General features: G+C 37.5%; 1 protein-coding gene across 4 annotated transcripts in view; it reads right to left on the reverse strand.

Moving 5' to 3' along the window:
- HIVEP1 (HIVEP zinc finger 1) overlaps window positions 1-21812 on the reverse strand; it is a 118999-nt gene that overhangs the window by 8322 nt on the left and 88865 nt on the right. For all 4 annotated transcript variants that reach the window (XM_050708695.1, XM_035552436.1, XM_050708694.1 and 1 more), the window contains exons 5-8: window positions 15698-15831; window positions 14239-14414; window positions 12343-12447; window positions 2659-3176 (exon numbers count right to left, since the gene is read on the reverse strand). In XM_050708695.1, the coding sequence (XP_050564652.1) occupies window positions 2659-3176; window positions 12343-12447; window positions 14239-14414; window positions 15698-15831 (933 nt within the window). The remainder of the gene's footprint in view (window positions 1-2658; window positions 3177-12342; window positions 12448-14238; window positions 14415-15697; window positions 15832-21812) is intronic.

Consider the following 21812-nt stretch of genomic DNA (forward strand, 5'->3'; position numbering starts at 1 on the left):
CCTTTCTTTTTTCAACTCCTTCCTCACCCACTAATTGAATTTTCCTCTCATGATTACCCTGGCTCATTTCTCTTGAGCACCAGTACTCAAGAACATTGCTGAATATCCTCTGTACGTTTCGCTTTTTTTTCCTTTCTTTCTCTCTCTTTTTTTTTTTTTTTTAAAGGAGGGAGAAGGCATTGGAGAGCTGTTTATTGTGGAAAACACCTCAGGCAAGACAGTTAAATAGGCTAGCATTTTTGATGCACCAAGATCCTTTACTGGGGCACTGCAGCCTCTGGAAGGCAGGGACAGCATCACAGCACATTTATCCATGTATTATTCTAAACTGGAAAACAGGTGATAAGAAATTACAAGAGAAGGATGACAACTGCAGCATCCATGGAGGCTGACGTAACTGATGAATACTGGAGTGAGATGAAGGATCCACATCCCATAGCTGCCCCAGCTTGCCTTGATTTCATGCACAGACCTGGACCAATAATCGTATTATACGCTCCCTTTTCTTCTCATACAGCCTCTGTTACTGACCAAGGCTGGCAACTCCTTTCCTAAAAACACCTAAAACAAGAAGTCTTAAACTGCAATTGCAGTCTTGCAATATCTTTTAGTTGTAGGCCTATTGCAATACATAAAGAGTAGTGCAATCTTAATTTGGTTTATATAGTCCTAAACTGTAATTCTGTGGCTTTGACCAAACTCTGAAGAACACTCTAGAGCAGGCACAAAAACAAAATACTAACAGAAATGCTTTTGAAAACTGCTAGTAGGAAATGTATTGGTTAAAGGAGAACACAATCTATTGACCATGCAGCGTCATACAGTCTGAATGGGAAGACATGTCAGAAGGAAGTCAAAATCTATCTCAGGATTAAGTACTGTATGACATCTCACAAGAAATCCTCATTAAGCTGGTACAGATGTTTTTGAGGGAACATACAGCCTCCCTGAACCTTCTTGACCCCTCGTCTCAATGGCAAGAGGTTGGATCCACAAATACACACAACAGGAGCAGAGTGTAGATTACATATCAGACCCACAGATACCACTTTCATTTGGTCTAGGAAAGGAGGTGGTTGACTGGTAAGGAATTACTGCCTTGTATATGCATATACATGCCTTCTATATGTTAATGTGGAGAATCATTACAGCTATATTAAAAAAGGCCTTTTAACACTTCTATTTGTGTGAATATTTTCTTAAGCCTTCAGTGGTTCTATCTGACAAGAGAGTAAAATCAATCAAATGTCTTTTTGGTATCTATTGGCAACAACTGAAAATACAAAACACAAATATTGTGTTCCTACCTTTTGTGGAAGCTGGCTGCAGTGACCAGAGACCACTACATTTTATTCCCTGTCCTACTTCAAAATCGCTCCAACTCAAACTTACCACATGGACTCACAGTTCTTACCAGTAGGAATGAACATGTGTCAAACAACGAAATGCAGCAATAATTTTTACTTTTTTTTGCTTGTCCACAGTTCATTCTCTTATTTTTTAAATAAATTCAGTAGAAGAGATTTTCAAAGAACAAACAAGCTACTAACTACTTAAACCATAATGAAATTTTTACTTACTGTTTATGCTTTTGAAAATTTCCTGCTGCTTATTTTTCTGTAACTGCATGCATATACTGCTTGTAAATGCTAAATTCATCACAGAGAATGCAGTAATTACTCCTTTATTTTAAACTATTGAATATTTTGCATCACATTTTTCTGAACATTACTCTGGGAAGCCCTACTGCCTTCATGGTCGCAGTAAGAATTCAAAACTTTCAAGAGATATCATTAGAGTCAATCAAGTGTATGATTTATAGTGTCCCCGTTAAAGTCCATTAAAATATTGTTGAATTGTAAAATGCCTAATACCTGCCAGTTTCCTTTGGTTTCCCTCTGTGATTTCCAGCACTGGTTGCAAACATTACTGAATACACCTGCAGTCTTGCACATAGACTGACCTCATCTTTCCTCATGCTCTGAAGAGCTGTATGTCTAGAATAGGCACGGGCAATCAATTCTTTTCTTACCAAAACATTCTTTCAGTTTGGGGAAAACTGATAGCATCGGGAACTCAGATCTCGAATCTGTGCTTGTCTCTCCTTTTGCTATTGTGCAAGGGCCATATCCTAGCTTCCTCGAACATATGGTGATCCTTTCTAATTCTACTGCTTAAGCATATTTGGAGGAGAGATAAGCAACTGCACAATTTTTTTTTTACAGTGATAAGGCAAAAACCTTTGGGACTAGATTAATTTCCCTTAGGAGTTACCAATGATTCTATTGTCATATTTCAAAGTGAAATGACTTCTGAATTCTATCACTTTCCACTGAAAACTTCATAACTACAACCATATGTTCATTCCACATATCCGTTATATCCCTTCTCATTAGTAACACAATCTACCAGTTCCAGACTTCAGCTGAAATGACCTTGTTCCAATTAATCCTTTGTGTCAAAATTACAGAATTTTAAAAACCAGTGCTCCCACGACACTGTTGTTTCTACAGCCTGTACTTCAATTACTTTCAACTCTTTTAAAGCATCAGCCAACAACTCTAAGAATACAGGGAAAGGCAAACATTTTGGTATCTGAAAAGTCTCCAAAATGATCTTTAAAATCCCATTCTCTCCCCCCGAGTTGGACACTCCTACCTTTGTAAGAACTGCAGTTGATATTAAGGAGTGGCCCATAGCTGCTTCTGGATCAGGGTAATCCACAGACATCTGGTGACCTGGAGATGTAGGAGCAACATCTGCCAGCGCAGCACTAGCATTGTGGGGACCTGCTCCTCTCTCCTGGGCTTTACCCTCATGTGCTTCCTGGTGGGAGAACTCTGCTGGCGACCTGGAGGTCCTGCTAATTGACTGCACCGTGCTAAGGACAGTCATCTTCGTCAGCAGTGCTTTCGGTAGACTATCCATTGAGTCTGTGTGAACCCCAGCAAAGCAGTCTGGCAGTCTGGTATCTTCATCAGCACTTGTGGCATCCTGCAGGCTGTGTCGAGAGGGGTGATGCTGGGGGCTGGCTGTCACTGAGGGAGTTGTGGATAGGACTGACTCGGCTTGGCTGTCTTCATCATCATCTTCATTATCATTTTCATCTTCATCTGCACCATCAGACTCCTCTGCATCAAACCCTGACCGGTCACAGCCAAATCTTTGTTTCTCACCTGCAAAAGTGAGAATTAGAAGTTGAGCCAATGAAGGTCGCAGACAGATTAGGAAAGAGGTAGAAGGGAGTAATTAGAAACACCAAAAAAACTTAAGGCATGTGCATTTTTCAGTCACTTCCCATTGCATCAAAACAACCAAGAAGATTTTCACTTTGATTTTCAGTGTACATATTTAATTCTACAGTTACATAATCTTTCATCTTCTGTTTTTGTATTGTTTTCAACCTTTTGGATTTGGCTGTTTTAAGCCATTTACAGCCGTTTGCTCAAAGTCACTCTTCACTCTTTCGCTTGAGGAGAAGCAAGCAGATTCTTGCTTCATTAAGTTCCTAGCAATGACATACGAAGCTCGTCTGCCAACCTTCACAGTGGGATATTCTCTAGCTGGTTCTGACTCATAAGTGGGTGTCCTTGTACCTAATACGAGTCACTGCTGCAAAAATTCTTGAAAGATACAAACAGAAAGACTGGAGGCTGTTAGTCAGGAATCTGTCTCATTAACAGGCAAAAGAGATCAAAATTAGACCCTACCAGATTTCTTCACTTTGCTCATGTTTTGAAAGGATTATGAGCAAGTCACCAAAGATGTCCTAGGAGGCAAGAAAGCCGTAATCCTATAAAAACTTACTAATACATGAAATTTTATTCATAAGAAAAATATTCACATTCATTCACGTCTTAAAGCCAAACTGGATCAAATACCTTCTGCTGTCTATTGGTACATTTTTCTACAAAACATAGGTCTACTGCAGCTTTTTACCTCCTTTTATATCATAACTTGGAAAGAAAGAATCTTCTCTAGTAAAGAGACAAAATCTCATCTGCTGTATCTGATTCCAAGCCGGACTGTCTGGGATCACATTTTATAAAAGACAAAATGCTTTGGATGCATTCATATTTCGTATTTGATTAAAGGTCTGTCTGCTAAGCTCCCCCCAAAAATACCAGCATAAAAATCATTTGGCTCTGCAAAATCAGTGGCAGCTGGTTAGCTAAAATTTCAGAGGTCCTCTTCTAGGGAAATCTGCACAGCAGCTTGCCATCAGAATGAATGACCCTGAAAAAAATGAGACTTTTACAAGAAGGAGAAGGTATGACAAATACATTAGGCTGCTATGCTATCAAAACCAAAATAAGTACCTTGAGCTCCAGGTAAAATAAATGGGTTTAATTGAGCTACCTCTCAATAAGCTACCTACCATTATAAGCCTTTCAAATGAGCAGTGCAATTAGGAACAAGACTAATAGCTTCTTTGAAAAAATCCCTCTGTAGTGACTTTGCCCCTCTTTGCCTACACAGTAATTTGTACATTAACTAAATATGGAAACTATATATTTTCTACATTTACTACATCAGGCACGAAACTGAAATGTTATTAAAAATATGCTAAATCCTCTAGGTCATTGGAATGGTGCTAACAAAAATAATTTTTAGGATTTTATATAGTCTTCATTTAAAATTCTCATCTACAGACAAAGCTGTTAGAGAACAAAATACATTTTAGTGGAAAAATTAATTCAGAAAAGTCCATTCCCAAAATATTGGGAGTAGGATTGTTAAAGATGTTATTAGCAAAACCACATAGAGTTGTTCAACAGTTTTTCTCCGTATTTCTGTCATTTCTCTTCCTCATACATTTCTTCAACAGTAATTTGCAAAGCAAACAAATCTAAAATGTTAGAACCTCCACATATGTTTGAGTTCTGAATGGAACTCAGTGCCTCTGCAACAGATGTTGAAAATTTCTCCATGTGTTACATCTAAAGGGTGACCTATGCATTTCTTGCAACTTCTAAAATAATGCATGGAGCGTTACAAAGTCTTGGGTTTCAGACTAGACCTCCTCTCTATTTTGATCTCATTGTAGGGTACTCTTCTCTTTACCAACATCACATACCTATATTTCCTCTGGGAAATCCTACTGCTTCTTTTCTTTTCTCTCCCTCTCTCTACATGAATCACATTTTCTGTGAAGTTGACTTCCATCATGAACGACTGTCTCCATTGGCAAAAGAAACGACCTGAAGTGATTAGACTGATGCCACATTTTTAAAGGGAAAATACATGCTCAAACATTCCCTGATTTATAATATGAAACTACCCTTTTAAAATCAACTTAAAAGCACTACAGGATTTACTACAAAACATTGCTTATGTAGATCTTCTTCTGCATGTGCCTTCTAGAAAAAAAAACATGGAAAGGGAAAAGGGGAACCACGCATGGGACACAGATTCCTTAAAGGCAGTACTCTGTGGGATATCATTTCCCTCTATTGTTTCCCTGTTTACCTCCACCCTTTATGAGTTTGCCAGCTTCTATTTAAGTGTGGTTACCTGAGGCCAGAGCCTGCAATGTGGGTGAGGTGACAGCGATGAATGTGGTTCCCTTACTCCCACACTGTTTTGGAAACATCAGATGAAAAAGAAACAAACAAAAAAACAACCAAGAAAACCCAAATCTGTGTTTTCTTTCTCTGGCAATGCAAAACGGACTGCTCTTCCTTCTATACCCGTGTGTGTCTGCTGAAACAAGAGGTGCCCAAACTTTTCTGCAAGCGATCCCTTTAAGCTTCACTGTACATAGGTGGAATTGTGGGAGGACCTGATTCTGGAGTTTGGGGTGGCAGCGGAACCAGGCAGGTTATGGGTCTACCCGAAGAAGGTATCGAAGCTGTGACCACTCATTACAGCGAAAGACTCTTTCCCAAGCACCGTCTTGTTAACCACGGAGTTCTGGCCCAGTTCCATTTTGGTAACTGTGCTCAGCCTACTAGAGATCGCCTTGCACTTTTAATTGGGAAAAAAATAATTCTTTGCTTCCTATCTTAAACTATGAACAATTATAACCATATGCTTATGTAGGTGATATATATAAGTAGAAATGACTCAATTTCCAAAGGGAACAGAACTGCTTCTGTGTTCAACTTTGTTTGAGGTTGTAAATCAGTGTGGGATATTTTAGAGTGAAGGATAAGTCATAAATTCAAATCCACTAGCATATAAGGAAATGGCTTGTGCTGTGAAAATTCCCAGTTAAGAGGAAAGAAAAAAAAAAAAGGAAAAAAGTTTCACACTTAATAGGGAAGGCTCTTTTCCTTCAACACATGCCTGATCCAAAGCCTCTTTAAGTCACTCTACACATATCATTCAGCAAGGCATTTGCTATCAGCAAAGCAAGCTCCCAGTGGGGCTCCTGGAGCACTTTCCTAGCTGTGCTGCACTTCTCTCATTTCCAACCTTTGCTTAGGAAGCTTGCAAACATTACTGAAAATGCATATCCAAAGTCCTACGTGAACCCAACCTGTAATTCTCATGTCTGAAGAACACCCAAAAGCTGTTCTGTTTTATGAAAGCTACTTCTCTTTCAAATTTGTAACTCTTATCATCTTAGCAGAAAGACCGTTCAAGACAGCCTCAATTTTTGATAAAGAGTGTTTATGGAAGAGTAAGAAATGTCTCTCATCCTCTGTCAACCGCTGCAATCTCTTCTTTTAAGTCCCTTTTCTTTCTGGACTTCACAGGAAAACTTGGTACGTTTGACTACAGACATAAATGCTTCAAAAATTAGTAACAGCTGGAAACAAAGGTGTACTAGAAAGGCTGACACAATTTTTGATCAAGGATTTTGCTAGCATTCCAGCTATAATCATATTTAATACAATTATTTTTTTAATCCTATGTAGTGATGTAAACACATAAAAATCATACCCAGAAATCTTATTGCTTCATTTATTTTGTCCTTAAGTCCTCAGATTGTTAATCAGGTAGGTATTTTGTTTATGGTGTTGATGAGCTAATTGGCTAAGACTCTGTTATAATATTTTACCCCAAAGCAAGAAAGAAAAACCCTTAAAGTTCTTCAGCACAATAGAATCAGTTGGAGTTATCAGCATCCTAATATGTCCATTAGCAAACTGCCTGTGGCTGATAAGTCTATGTGCTACTTTTTTTGCAATGCTATGAATTAGGTACCTGATATAGGGTTTTCTCTATGTACTTTAAAGTTCTTTATTTCAAAGGTTTTCCTACATGAATCCTTATGTACATGATTTTAACAATGGTCATCTAGTTATTATTATATTGCAAAGTACCAGTAGAAATGTTCTTCAGAATCTAAACTTTTTGTAATTTTAATTGACATATTATGACCAATTAGTCCATTACATGATCTGTTTTATCAGGCCCTGGTCCTATAGGCTTAGTGGTTTCTGCACCAAATCCAATGATAAAGTTTGATGGCTTATAACTTGATCATATTTAGGCAGATTTTCACATGAAAAGCAAAATGTTTGTTCATGTTCTTTCATTGCCATGAAGCCCTGAAAATATAACTCCAGATTGCTTAAGTTTTATGAGTTTCTAAGCAAATGGAAACAGGTACTTAGACTAACTATAGGTGTCACTATTAAATCTGCTTATACAGATTAAAGACATTTTACTAAGTATCTGTTGTCTACTGCCTATTTCCATCATTGATTCTCTCTGTACTAAATTTATAGGCTCTTAGCACGTGAGTAATTCAAAGCAGTGCTTATCAACTCAAATTGTGTAAGCGTCTTCAGTTACAGATTAATATAAAATCTATATAAAAGCATTTAGTAACAATGCATCTGTTCTCTCTCTTCTCCATCAAATTTAAGAAATATATATATAATATGGCAATAAAGGCAGAAATATTTTGAGTATGGTATCATATAACCATTAACTTAAAAGTGAGGTCTGTATGTTATTAACACATTCTGTGTTTTTCTAAACAAATACAACCTTAGATGTGCCTTTTGCCTATTGAATTACTCTTGCAATGGACCGTTCCACAACCATTCAAACAAATTTTAAAAAGTAAGGGTAAACAAAATACTGCTGGGTGAAACAATGTTAGCATCTATATCCAAACTTATTGTCTCCCTGTCTTTTCAAGTTCTTTCACAGGCTTTACTTGACTGATTTCAGTCTTGCTTCAGCTATTGTCCACTACTCATCATCACCACACAGGACTCACAGTGACATCTACTGGGTTAAATTCAGGCTGGTAATAGCCAGTGCTCCTCAGAAATGAGAAAAAAAAAAAAGTGAGCTTTTGACTTTCACTCCTAAGAGTACGGAAAATAAAGTAAAAATAACCTAAAAAAGTAAGAGTAACCTCTGTTTCCTTAAAGAGATTATTTATGCCTAAATCTTCCAGGGTAACCTATATATTGTAAATCCACCCTAGCATTAGCTAGTCTATTCCCAGGCTGTAGGTATAAGGCTTCAGCATACTTAATATACATCTAGTTGAAGACTAGGCAGTGATACTAAAAAAAAAAAAAAAATAATCACATGAGTTACACAGAACCAGCTTTCCATTCTACTTACAAAAGGAGGATATTATTGCAAGAATTTTCATTTATTTTTACTTCTTATATGCAGGTGCAGTGAAAACACAGTGAGTCATGATTAAGCTAATGAAGAGCCATGGAAACTAATTTAAGATCCACTATGATAATAATATATAGCTAATTAACTTAGAAACACTGTATCTTTAGAAGGGTTTATTTAATATAGCACAAAATGAGAGTTTTATACTATGTGTACATATATATCTATAAAAGACACATGAAACTTAAAATTAGGCCTTCTTGTAGGTACATCTGGAATGTTTTTGGATATTGTTTTCTATACACAATTTATACAAGTTCTCCCCATTTACAGACTTCATTATTTAATAACTCTCATCTTCACATTTACTTAGGCACACCCTACCACTCATGCATTACCTTACATATGAAGTATTATGAGTTTAAAGTTAATAACTATTTTAATTTGAAGACAAATTGCTGTTTTTAAGACTGCATAGCAAAATGTTAACACAGCAAAATAGGATATCCCCAGTTGCAGTCCATCACACTAAACAGTTCACCTTGTCTGACAATTTAATTCAGATATTAACATTCCTTACATTGTAACCCTGTATTTTGGTGACAAGAACATTCCACAGAGCAGAAGATGAAAGATAAATGGATGAGGGAATAGTTTTAAACACAAAAAGCCAGGCCAGAAAGTATTTACTAATACCCAGATGATGACATGTCCACATACAAAGAATGCTATGTTAAAAGCTCTGATCACATATATTCTCAGACAGCTAGAGGGCATCTCTTTTTTTTTTTTTTTCCCTAGATGAGACAGCACAACAAAAGTTCAGTTTCTCATATTACTGAAAAAACAGGTTGTGTGTGTGTGCACGCCCGTGTTCAGGATTGTACAGTTTTGCACTCCTTACTCAATATGTGTATGTTCATTATGTGTACTACTGTCAGGGCAAAGCTAACTTCTGGTATCAATCTGATATATTCAAATCATGACTGTGCTTAAAAAAAAATGCATAAAAGTAGAATTGCCAAATTCCTTAGCAAGTAAAAGGTTGGTGGTTTTGTTAAATTTCTTGCTAACTCTCTGAAATGAATTCTCTAACTCAAAGTCTGACAGAAGATATACAGCTTAGTTATTTTAATGAAAGGTGTAGACATTTCTATTGCCATAAGAATAATCAGTATTTGGGTAAGAAACTAGACACAGACATTCTGTGGGTCAGGAAACCAGCCAACCTTGCACAGCCTACAGGAAAGAAGAATTTTTTTTCCCCGAGGTCACAATTATTTCTTATCAGATTTTCTGCACCTTTTTCCACATCATCTCACATTGTTTTCCAGCTGAGGAAAGCCACTGGACCTCGCAGACCTCTGGCTCTGGCAGGGAACTCCTTCCCTGAGCCCAGCCCTGGCAGGAGAGGGGATGGCCCGGGGACGAACCCTGCCAGGTTGCCCTGGGGAAGGGGAGCGAAAGGGTGGTTGAAGCCACCTCTTCACTATGCAAGGAGACTGCCTACATGCCTCAAAAAACAGTCACTTACATTCAAACGCAACCAAAAGATTAGTATGTACGGGATTTCAGAGAGCGCAGCAGCACCACGTACATTTTAAAAAGCCCATATGCAAATAATTTGCACTTTTCGTTTTCCTCCTGACTCTGCTTTAAAGATGGGCCAACAAGCAAGTTTTTGAATTATCATAAGAAACACCTTCCCATGCAGCTAGTTGAACTGAGAGATTAAATCATATTTTTGAAGTGTACAGCTACTCATTGAATGTCCATGGATAATTGTAAATGCACTGCGTTGTGCTGCAGCTAGAGAGGCTAGACTGGGCTGGCTTTGGCAGACATGTGTTTGTCATGGGCTTAATCACCCTGCTTCTTGGATGGGATTTTTTGTGTTGAGCTTTGTGCTGCACAGCTGGTTTTGCTACGAGTACCTGAGCCAGATCATTTAGAAAAGATAGGGATTTCATCACCAAGCTGATGTTTGTTTCTGGGTTCTCAGTTAAAAAAAAAAAAAAGTTCCCTGATTTGTTTGGAAAAAAAAATACACTGCAGCCTTAAAATTGAATTTCTGGAATAATTTCATGGATTTGTGGCAAACCCTAGCAAATGTTTGTCTTTTGTGTTTTTTTTTCTGTTTGTTGTTTTTGTTTGTTTTTCCCCAAAATATAATATTTTAATTTATTAAGTAACTACCGTACTGAAACAAAGAACATATTTGAGGAAATATATAGTATATTTACAGTATGGTTACATACACCTGTAATAGACCATTACACAATATATAAGGACACTTTCAGTTATATAGTACTAGAGACAAAGAAGAACAATCTTTCCACAACTGTTTGAAATGGCTTATTTCTACAAGGTATTACTGATAAACCAACATTTTAAACAATAACCATTACATTATAACTGCACATGTATGTAACTGGGAATACCAACTCAATAAAATATTTTCAATTCCTAGAAAATGGACATACTTAGTGGTTTATAAAACTGAATAAAATGTTGAAAGCTACAGAATAATGTTTAAAAAAGTGATGACAATTTTCCTGTCAAGCAAATGCTAAAAATGTTAATGAACACTGTTTTTCTGTGAGGAAAGGATAGTAAATTGTCCTGCTGCCTATCTTTTGTGTTGCTTGGTACCTCAATTGCAAAGGGGAAAAAGGTTTTAACCTTACTAAAAAGGAATATAACTAACAACGCTAAAAATAGAAAAGGCAAGTTTCTTAGTATGTAGTGCACTACTGAATCATCCTAGCTGAGTCATATTCCCAACATAATTTAGAATTAGATTCAAGATGATTCTCTTATTCTACTAGCAGTTGTCATATGGGAGCAAGTGCATTCATCTTTCTTGCCCTTTACTGTTTAAATGAAGACCCCACTGCTTTCGTTTCTCAAAACATCATCCACAATCTAATAAACTATTCCACTGAAAAAAGAAAAATACAAGGCAAGGCAACAGGACTCAAATCCCTGCTGAGAAGTGGGAGGAAGTAGAAAATGCCTCCACTGCATCAAAACAAGTTGAGACCCAAACCAAAGTCCTAACACAAAAACCTGTCTTACATCTCACTGCATCTGATGCAGCTACATCTTTCTTACCATGCTGAGCAAAGCCTACACGACCCCAGTGTGGCCCTCCTTGACTGTCCTCAATCTCACCTCCTTTTCAGTAGAGCGGTCTTGGTGTGCAGAAAGTGCAGAATTTCAATTATTAACAAGTAATCTTGATAATACTCTTGGCACTAATGGAAGAGTAGAACAGGTCAAGATGAAAAACTGGTCTCTATCTGTTGATTTATGCCCAATTATTTGTGAACGACAGCACTCTATACCTGAAGATAATCACCCTCCTTGAAAAGCCTGTGCTAAGAACTCAGCAAATATATGTATTTCTGTGGGGTGTGTTACCTATACAATTTACAAAATGTGTATTCAAAATTTGGCAATTTCATGCACAACTATTTTCAAAAAATACTACATTTCACTTTTCCCCCTAGACACAGCTGTTCTTCTGGTACTTTCAATCTTCTCATATTTATCTGTGAAACCAATAAGGCTAAACTGCGTAACACTGTGAAAAATTCAGCAGCAAAATATCTTTAGCATATGCTTGTCATTTATTTTGGTGAAGGTTTTTCCAATATTTCTTGCTCTCTTTGACTAGCTTCTAAGATTTTTATCTCTGTATCTTTTCCCTCTACAAGAATTTAAAAGCTTTGGAAAAGAAAGGGTAAGAAACTGGGATGATAAAATAGATACCACAATGCAGTAAAGATTTTAAATTCTTACCAAATTCTTCTTCTCCATCTTGGTCATCTATTAAGCCTACTGAGACTCCCAAATCCATGCATTTCTTGCTATGTGCTTTTGACTTCATATGTTTTGTCAGATTTCCTTAGGAAAAAAGAAACAAAAAATGAAATACTCTTTGACTATACAAATATACACACGTCCATATCTCATTCAGTTACATTTACTCATAGAAATCATAGACTCATACATTTACTCATAGAAATCATAGAAAATGATGCATTTTGCATGCGTGTAAAACATCCCCCAATTCTTTCTGATAAATATAAATAAAGGCTGATTCAGTCTTCAAAATTATATTGACAGAAAACTACCATGTGAAACTAAAGTTCGTATCTTGCATCTCTTTTAGTATGTGATGGTTTCTATTATTTTCACTGCCAACCTAAACAACTAGATTAATTTTATTCATAGTAAGAGCCTGAAAATATTCGCTCTCAATCTCAAAAATCGATGCATAACTACTGAGAGGCTCCATGAGCTACTGTTCCGTCTTCCTTTGGAAAGAAAGTATGGCAAATATCATCAAGAAAAAAGTTAAAAGTCGATTAGAGAGTTATAATTGATGAATATGTTGAATGTATATAAGTAACAACTCACTTTACGCTTAATATTATCTTACAAAAACAGTTTCTTTGAGACATTCAAATGAAGTGGGTGAAATACTGACTCTTCTATAGTTATGGAATATGTAATTCCCACTCTGAAATAAGGTTAGGACTTTATATTGCTATTGATTCACAAATAGCAAAACTCCCAGCTGTGTGAAATTATTGCCTACATTGTCCTTTCATGAAGGGTGGTTTACCAAACTTCAAGCACTCAGCTCTGCATCTAACTTTGCTAGTAATGGCAGCAGCCATGACAGCAACTGTAGAACAGGAATCAAGTACAAGCATCTTCTACAACTGAAGCAAGGGAGATTTTTAAATGGGTAAAACTTAATTACCTGAACTGGGCCAGCAAGCCTACTCAGCAAAACCATAACAGAATTTATTGGGTTCACAATCCAGTATTTCATCTCAAAGATGGTGCGACAAAGCAATATGACACCCCAGGGTGTCAGGAAGCAGTGTTAGGTTTGAACACACCTGAAAAATATCCATCCTACTTTCTGCAATCCTGTGTTATTTCTTGAAAGTTTTCCACCTAACTGCTGAGTAGTCCCAAGCCCACTAAAAGTACAAATGTTTCTGAGGTTATAGCTGGGGGGAATTATAGCTAAAAGATGTTAAAAGCTCAGAAAAATTTTACTGCTTCCAATTCTTCACTGAAAGTATTTTGGCTATGAACATATGCTAGCTCTTTCACCTCCTATTTAAATTTGGATGCATTTAAGTACTTGTGTAAACAGGCTTTAGAAAGTAGGGGTCCATCTTTGGGTCTTATAAGGTCAAGGGGAAAATGAACTTTGTCCTTTGAGAAGACAGAAATCATTTTAATATAATAATTTAATAAAGGCCAATTTCTTGACTGGAGCATTTAAATTGAGTGCTAATAGGAGTAAAAAATATGCCAATGTCATACGTCCAAACGATCATCAGTGGGGACTTAAAACTGTATTCACATCCCTACACGGGATGGGACATAACTTTCACCATACTCCCATATTTTCCTTTTCTGCTCTATTTTCTTACCTACCACAACATGCCACACAGTTTGTTCATATAAAGATGTGATTATCTGAATAAGCATACAGAAGACAAAGGAAAAGAAGGAGATCAGAGACTTCAAATCCTGGAAATATTAGTCAACAAAACTCCACAGCAAAGCAACTTCTTTGGCTTATAGGTAGCCAAATTTGAGAAGAAAAGAATTGTGCTTTAATGCTGAAGAAAAAAAGGGGAAAAATGTACACTGGAAACCAACTCCTACCTTTAGTTTTGAAGGAGAAGTTGCAGTAATTGCAATGGTAAGGACGGACATCTGTATGTGTGCGAATATGCTTCTTCAGCATACTGGGCTTCTTGCAACGTATTCCACATTCCTCACAGATGTATTTCCCTCTTCCTCTCCCCCGAACATACACATAGTCTTCATTTGACTTGTACCTAGTAACAGCATCATAAGAATAAGGGAATTAGGTGTAAAGGGAAAAAGAAATCTAGTTAGAAACTATAATCTATGAAATTAAAAAAAATAAATATGTAACATATGAAAACAACAAAACGAAACTATTTTCTACTTGTGCATTTATTTCTTAAACTCATAATCATGGACTTGTTTAGGATTAATGGTATATCTTTTTTAATAAAGGTGCCATTTGATACTAAGCATTTCAAGATTTCAAATTTCTTCTTTGTAACATGGGAATATACTTTGAAAAAATGTCAGCTCTTGGAAGTGAGTTTGGGCACCACAAGAAAGCTTTAAAAGGAGCATCTTTGATGCTCTGTGCTGGATGCAGAGAAGGAACAACATCAGTTATGACAGTGGGGATGTCTTTAAACATTCCTGTTAATGTGCTCAGGACTCAACCTATTGGGGCTGTTTCTTGATGAAAAAAGTCCCTTAGACTGAATTCTACCATTCACCTCTCTACTCTAGTACAGCAAACTGAGACCTGGTTCCTGCAACGTCTGGAGCTGAGCTGAGGCACGTAGCAACGGTTTACCTGGGTGGCTGGTAACAGCTTAACTGTTAGCCTAGACTGGGCTCAAAACAAAAATCCATCAATGGAAAGCCCTAGAGCCCATTACCAATTACTAGAACAATAAAATACATACCATTTGTGTTCAGAACTTTTAGAAGTGTCACTGGCACATTTTTCTACTAAAAAATCTGTTTTATTAGATGTTGTACATGGCACAACACTGGCTAAAGCAACTGTTACTCACACCAGGCAACTGATTTAAAAATATTGCAGTGCGTAGACGGGAACTCTCAGTTAAGTATTTCCATAGTACTTTTCAGACCAGGACTTCTGCAACCTCCAGACAGCAACTGGACTGCCCCAGACTGTATCCTCTCTGGCAATAATTATACAAGCTTATGGTAGAATAGATATTATTTATCACATAAGAGAAATACAGGAAAATAGGCTACATCTGTGGCTGTATCTAGCTGTCTTTACTGCTGATTAATGTTTGCCCTTTGGAAAAAAATGAATCACACTGCCTATTGTTCTTTATTTCATAATGCCCCCTTAACTCTCATGGCTCCATGCTTCTGGTGACTTTCCATTTTTCTCAGAAACATAAACCAACATCCACAGGCAACAGTATGGGAACTGTTGTCTAAAATAAATCTAACAGGAAACAACATCTCTGCAAAGTCTAGAATCAAGAAAAAATATTTTTCCAACAATATCTAGTACACAAAGTACAATACTTGCCCTCCATCAAATATTTTCACTCTTCTTGGTTCAGTTTTGTTAAAGGAATTTTCTTTATCATGCTCAGTACTTGATTCAGAGTTTTCCTTATTGCTGAATTCAGATGCAGTCATTTTTTTTCTATTTAATGCTCGCTGAAAGAAAATGAGATACACATACATCTATCATTAAAATTAGTATCTTCCATACACCATTCAGACATACAAAGTATTAGGAATAAAAACATAATTCCTTTTACAAGCCACATTGTGATATATATATATATATATATATATATATATATATATATATATAATTTTAAGGTACATGAATAAAACAGTATCTTTGGCTAAACTTCTTCTTTAATACGCACTAAACTTCTCTACTATGCACTGAATATTTGTGGACTAACAAATCTATATGGAGATCATGGCACTGTAGGAAACCAGGAATGCTTTGAATATACCATAGGAGATGTCTCTTCCTTCCTTTGGGAAGGTAGAGGTGACATTTTTTATGGCTCACACATAGCCTATTACAGAGAAAAGATGCTTCCAATAAAACCCAGCGGCTTCCTGAAAGGTGACTGACCAACTCCACTGCCCTAGACGCAGCAACCGGACCACGCAGGCAGGGCTCTGCGGCAGCATTGAACACCATCCCGCACAGCTTGACAGAGAGGGAGGGAGGAAGTAGTTGTGCACAGACAGTTAGCAGTGCTTTCTCCCCATGGCTCAAGTCCTGGACATTTAAGTAGCACCTTCCCAGCTCCAGCTGCCTGCTGCCTACCAGGGGCATGGGCAGCAAAGGGCTCCCTCATCCCAGGAGCTGCTTTCCTGCAGCCCAGCAAAGAGGAAAAGGGGTAGGCTGAGGAGACATACTAACAGGTAATGTTTCTGTTTTCTAGTATTTTTCATAAAACACTCCTGTTGTGGTGTGGGGATTGACTCTTCCCAGTTTGGTGAGGTTGCTAACAGGGACTCCAGAACTCTTCCAGAGCAGGACTCCACAACTATCCGCCGCTACCAGGCCAAATTACTAGAAAAAGTGTACCAGTGGTCTAGCAGAACAAAAGTACCTTTCTCAGCTTCCTTTTATTATTAATTAAGGAACCTTTTTTTTGTTTAAAAAAAAAAAAGAGGATGAGTTCCCCCAACACTTACCAATTGAAGTCTACTCCTTCCAAGTCTGGGATATTTATAAAATAGGCAACAATGAAGGAAAGATCCAATTAGCTAGCAATTATTACTGCTGTATTTATAAACTGTTCTACCCACATAGCTGGCATAATTACCACATTTGCTCATATTGATAAGTGAATAAAATGATGGGAGAAAAAAGACTGGCCTTATGTTTTCTACTCATTATAAAACCTAATGCTGCAAGCTTGAGAATTCTTGGCAAGAGGAATGGCTTTCACTGGCTGCCTTAAAATGACTGATGATTTACACTGGTCATTACATGCATCGAAGGGTGACATCGCTCTGGCACCCGGTTCTCGCCCATCGCCCTCCTTGCAATCTCTGCCACAGTATTTACTTCCCCTCTGAGGAGGAATGGGGATGATGAGGAATTAACATGGATCAGAGGAAAAGCGACTTCCTATCAGGTTCAAATCCTCGGGAATCTGCACAGGCTGCATGTACCACTCCAGTCCATATGCTCTCACATGGTCCTGTGACTGATTTGGGATGGATTTTCAAGCATCTGAGCAGTCCTACCAAAGCACACATGACAACTCTGCCTGTGTGTAGGAAGAAAGAAATTTCACCCTGCATGTTTTAACAGTATTCATACAAGGTGGAGGAAAAGATGGTTAGGATGAAATAGCAGGAGATGAGCTTGCTACGGTAATAGCAATTCAATTGTAACTCAACTTGTAGTTCCTGTATCATATAGATCGGAATTGCTTTTTGTTTCCACTGTAAATAAAGAGTAATAAGGTGACATTTATAATTTAACAAGGAAAAGAGTACTGGAAAAAAAAAGAATATATGCAATAATCCTAATACTGTATAAATATTCCCAGCATCTGAAATAATGCAACCTTTAAGTACCTGATCTCCAGATGCTAAATGCTCAGTATTTTTTTCCACACTTATGTTTCAACAATGGAAAGACAAGGGAAAAAGAAAGATTCCAGATGTATCTGGTCCAGGTTGTTACCCAAACTATATATTATATATTCACAAAAGTACCTAGAGTACAAAAGCTAGCAACAGGCTCTGGGATTCTACCCCCTTCTTGGCTTTTTTTAAATTTTAATTTAATTTAATTTTTTTTTAATACAAACAATACAAACAGAGATAAGACAGTCTAACATAGATGTTCAAATTACTATCTACCTCCCACTGATGTACTTTAATTTACTGATTATATGCTACTTTTAGCAGCTGTTTCAGTGTCTTAAACATGCAAAATGCTGCCATTCCAGAAATGCTCTAAGAGAAACATCAAGCTTGTCACAGAAATCTACAGAAGTGCTCACTGATAATGAAGAAAACATGCTTAATTTTATGGAAAATTCCACACTGATGCTGAATAAGATTTGGGTCCCTCTGTGAATCTTCAAGAGGGATCAGTCTCTAAGTAGCATAGGTTTCTTGCACACAAATACTTTACCATACCTCACGTGAAACCTAACAAAACCCCACACGTACCAGGGTGAAGGGTAAAAAATGACAATGCAGTAAAATTTTCCTCTCCGCAATTGCTTACACCTTCCACTTCTAAGTCTTCCCTTTCTCCTACTATAGAGACATAGACCATGATTCATTTCTACTTTACTTATTTTGCTCCAATTTCACTCTGCTGTCTCCAATTACTGATATTTATATCAGATTTATATCAGTTTTAACTGGGGAAAAAAACACAAAACAAAACAAAACTGCTGTTAGGGCTGTCCAGAGACAAGAGTTCAATAGATACTTCTGGTACTTTACAACACCCCTCGGAAGCAAACAAAACAAAACAAACAAACAAACAAACAAACAAAAAAAAACACCACAAAAAAAATGCTCGGAGCCTGAATCATTGAAGTTATAAATTTCAGATAATATTCATTAAACATTTTTCCCACTGGCACCCAGTCACCTGAGGGAAAAGGTTTTAATATCTTTTTTACTTTCACTTTTTTTACTTTTTAAACTTTTACTAGTTTACACATAAAAATCTTCTGAATTTAACTACTTTCCATTGGTGAGTTGGACAGTTGTGGCCCATCATCCATGAAAGGAAAGCTTTTCAGTTAGTAGAAGCTTTCCATTCTTCAGCCTATTCATGCCTGGAGATCTTCACGCTGGCATACTTCAAACTTTACTGATTCACCTCAGAGAAAAAAGCCAAAAAAACAAAGCAGAGGCTTGAGACAGAGCTCCTGATGCAACACCAATGATTTCAGGCAACAAAAACTGGCAAAAAATATTAACGAATCAAACCATTAAAAAAAATTAGGAGTAGGGAAATAAAATAAGCCTTTTCCATACAGGTGAACCCCATGTTACATTCTAACATGCTGCGTTCATTCCAGGAGCTTCTTTCACAATCCCACTTTGTGGTTTGTTCTTTGAATCACTGAAACGTGGCAACTTCACCTATTGCCTCTGAGCAGTGAGTTGTGAAGAGTAAACAAAGTCCCGGGGTTACTTATTGTTTGCATTTTGTTCACGTCTCTTCATTTCCCATGGCATCTATTGTTGAAAGAATTACCTTTTTGTGACAGTGATTAGTAGCAGTTATGCAGCAACGTGAGCTCTCAGTAAACATGACTTGGTTCTGGGGGCAAAACTAGGGATGGTTTACCTTTGTGAGATCGGCAGTTAAAGCCCCCTAGCAGAATGCTCCACATCTCTCTGGAAAGGGCTGAGACTGTGAGAAAAGAGGTGAGGGGTAACAACACCATATTTCTATAGTTATTTATAAACTGTATTATAGTGACCCTTAGAGCTCTCTTTCAGGTCAGGGTTAAAATGTGCAAACCACTCAAGCAAACATCTTCTGAATGACAGTCACAACCCTCAAAGACTTGCAATCTAAACTGTGGTTCTCCAACGAACTCAGGACTCTGCCAAGCATTTAAGCAGGAAATCAGTCACATTCTTTTGAAGGTAAGAGAGAATTACTTTGCTTTTTTTTGTTTGTTTGTTTGTTTTAATGGAATATTATCTTCCCAAAGGACCACCAATGTTCTGGTTCCACTGTCAACCTCAACCAGAAGATGCCAGTGGGAGAATTACTGGGCATGAACATAATGAGCAATTTCAGGTTTTGCTTTCATTCGGCATGGCTCCTGTGATGACAGTAACTAGAACTTTCCAAGTGGGCACGAGCCATTCCACTATCAAGTCTAACTAGAAAGTGGTAACACAGAGGTTATCTTCTAACAGCATCCTCATCATCCTGGAAAGCCCGAGACACTGAAAGGGAAACAAGGCAAACTTTGGGGGTGTCAGGTCATATCCTAGGTCATATCCTACCTATCAGGCCTTTAAAATTTTTAATTTCTGCCACCCCGAACCTTGTTTGTACAGTCTAAGATGCCAATAAACTTTTATTGGTGGTTTCTCGCTGTACATTCTTCCTTCATAATGGCTCTGAAGAAAATCTGTAAATCAGCCCCAAGCAGAGCTTAAGAACTCTTCATCTTGACCTTGGTAGTGTGTTTGATGCAAAATGTCAGCAAGAAAGACTGAAGAAAGATTAATAACTGTAGTTCTTTTGTGGAAGAAGCAATGTAAATGTACCTGACAGCTGCCTATTACTGCACTTAAGAACTCCTAGAATGCTTAAAAGGGTGCTGTCAAAATATTTTTCAGAGTATTGTTATCCATTATTTACATTCTAAACAGAACTTGTTTGTAGACAAAATTTATTCTTTGTGAGGCACACAGTAGCTTTGTTATTAGAGAATTTCTTCTAATAGACTGTTCTTTAAAAATAAAACAAGCATGAGTCAACAACACAAGTAACAAGAGACTTGCCTTCCTTAGAACAAATTGCTCAACCATGTATGCTGAAAAAAGCTAAACCTTCAAATTTTTATTTATTTATTTATTTTAAGGTTTAGCACTATTTAAGTACAACATCTCAAAAAACATATGAGGAGGCACACTAGAAAAGGCAATATGAGTTTAAGTAAAAGGAGACACACTAATATGGAACCAGTAACTGAATTTAGTTGCAGTACTAGCAGCAAGTCAGCAATCTGTATTTCCCACATGAAACATTATCGACTTAGCTTTGAACACCAATATGAATGTTAGCAAAATCTCCCAATGATATCAAGAGAGAGAGATTTAACTCTATTGCTTTTGGCCATAGGGGTTTCTGCATATCTTCTCAACTCCCCCTGTAATTCTGCAACTAATTCTTCCTCTTACATAGAGCTTCTCATCTTATTGCTCTTTCCCCCATTGACAGCTTTGTATTTTAGCAAAACACTCAGCAAGCACAGAAACATTCTCTTGTGACCTCGAAGAGCAAGTTTTCACCACTCAACATCAGCAGGAATGCATGCCTTTTCCCAAAGCCTTGGCATGCTTCCTCTAGAGTGAATGCATGCCCCATGGGTCCTGATTCCCAGCCTGTTGGCCAGAAAGTTTTGTAGATGGCAGACTGCAAGATTAGAGCAGTAACAATTGCTCTCACCTCCCCAAAGGAGGTGAGCCTAGACAGCCTCTGAGCAATTCTGGAGAATTGGTGCTCTATGGAAATCCTCTGTTTTTGCCAGCTAAGAGGAGAAGCATGGCAACGAGCATACCCCAGGCACAGCAGAGGACAAAGAGTGTGAAATCACACTGTACACCAAGGCTCTCCTCAGCAAGCTTTATAGCTTTAATAGATGAGTTAACAAAAGCTATGTGATCCACTAAATAGACAGTGACACTTGCTGCCATACTATAGGTCCAAGAGTCACACTCAACAATTTGCAGAGGCGCACCAATTACTTAGGAATGCCAAATTCAGTGCAAATCAGCACACAGTCTAGTAAATCCTGATCACATCCATGCAGTCCTAAGGTGGTTAAAGAAATAAAAAGTGACTACTTTGCTCTTTTCCACATTTGACTCTGGAGTTATGTTGTGTTTTATGTGTGTCACAAATGTTACCCTGAGTATATTCCACTGCACAAGATTTA

The sequence above is a fragment of the Cygnus atratus genome, chromosome 2 (genome assembly GCF_013377495.2).
Source record: "Cygnus atratus isolate AKBS03 ecotype Queensland, Australia chromosome 2, CAtr_DNAZoo_HiC_assembly, whole genome shotgun sequence".
In the NCBI taxonomy this organism is placed as follows: Eukaryota; Metazoa; Chordata; class Aves; order Anseriformes; family Anatidae; genus Cygnus; species Cygnus atratus.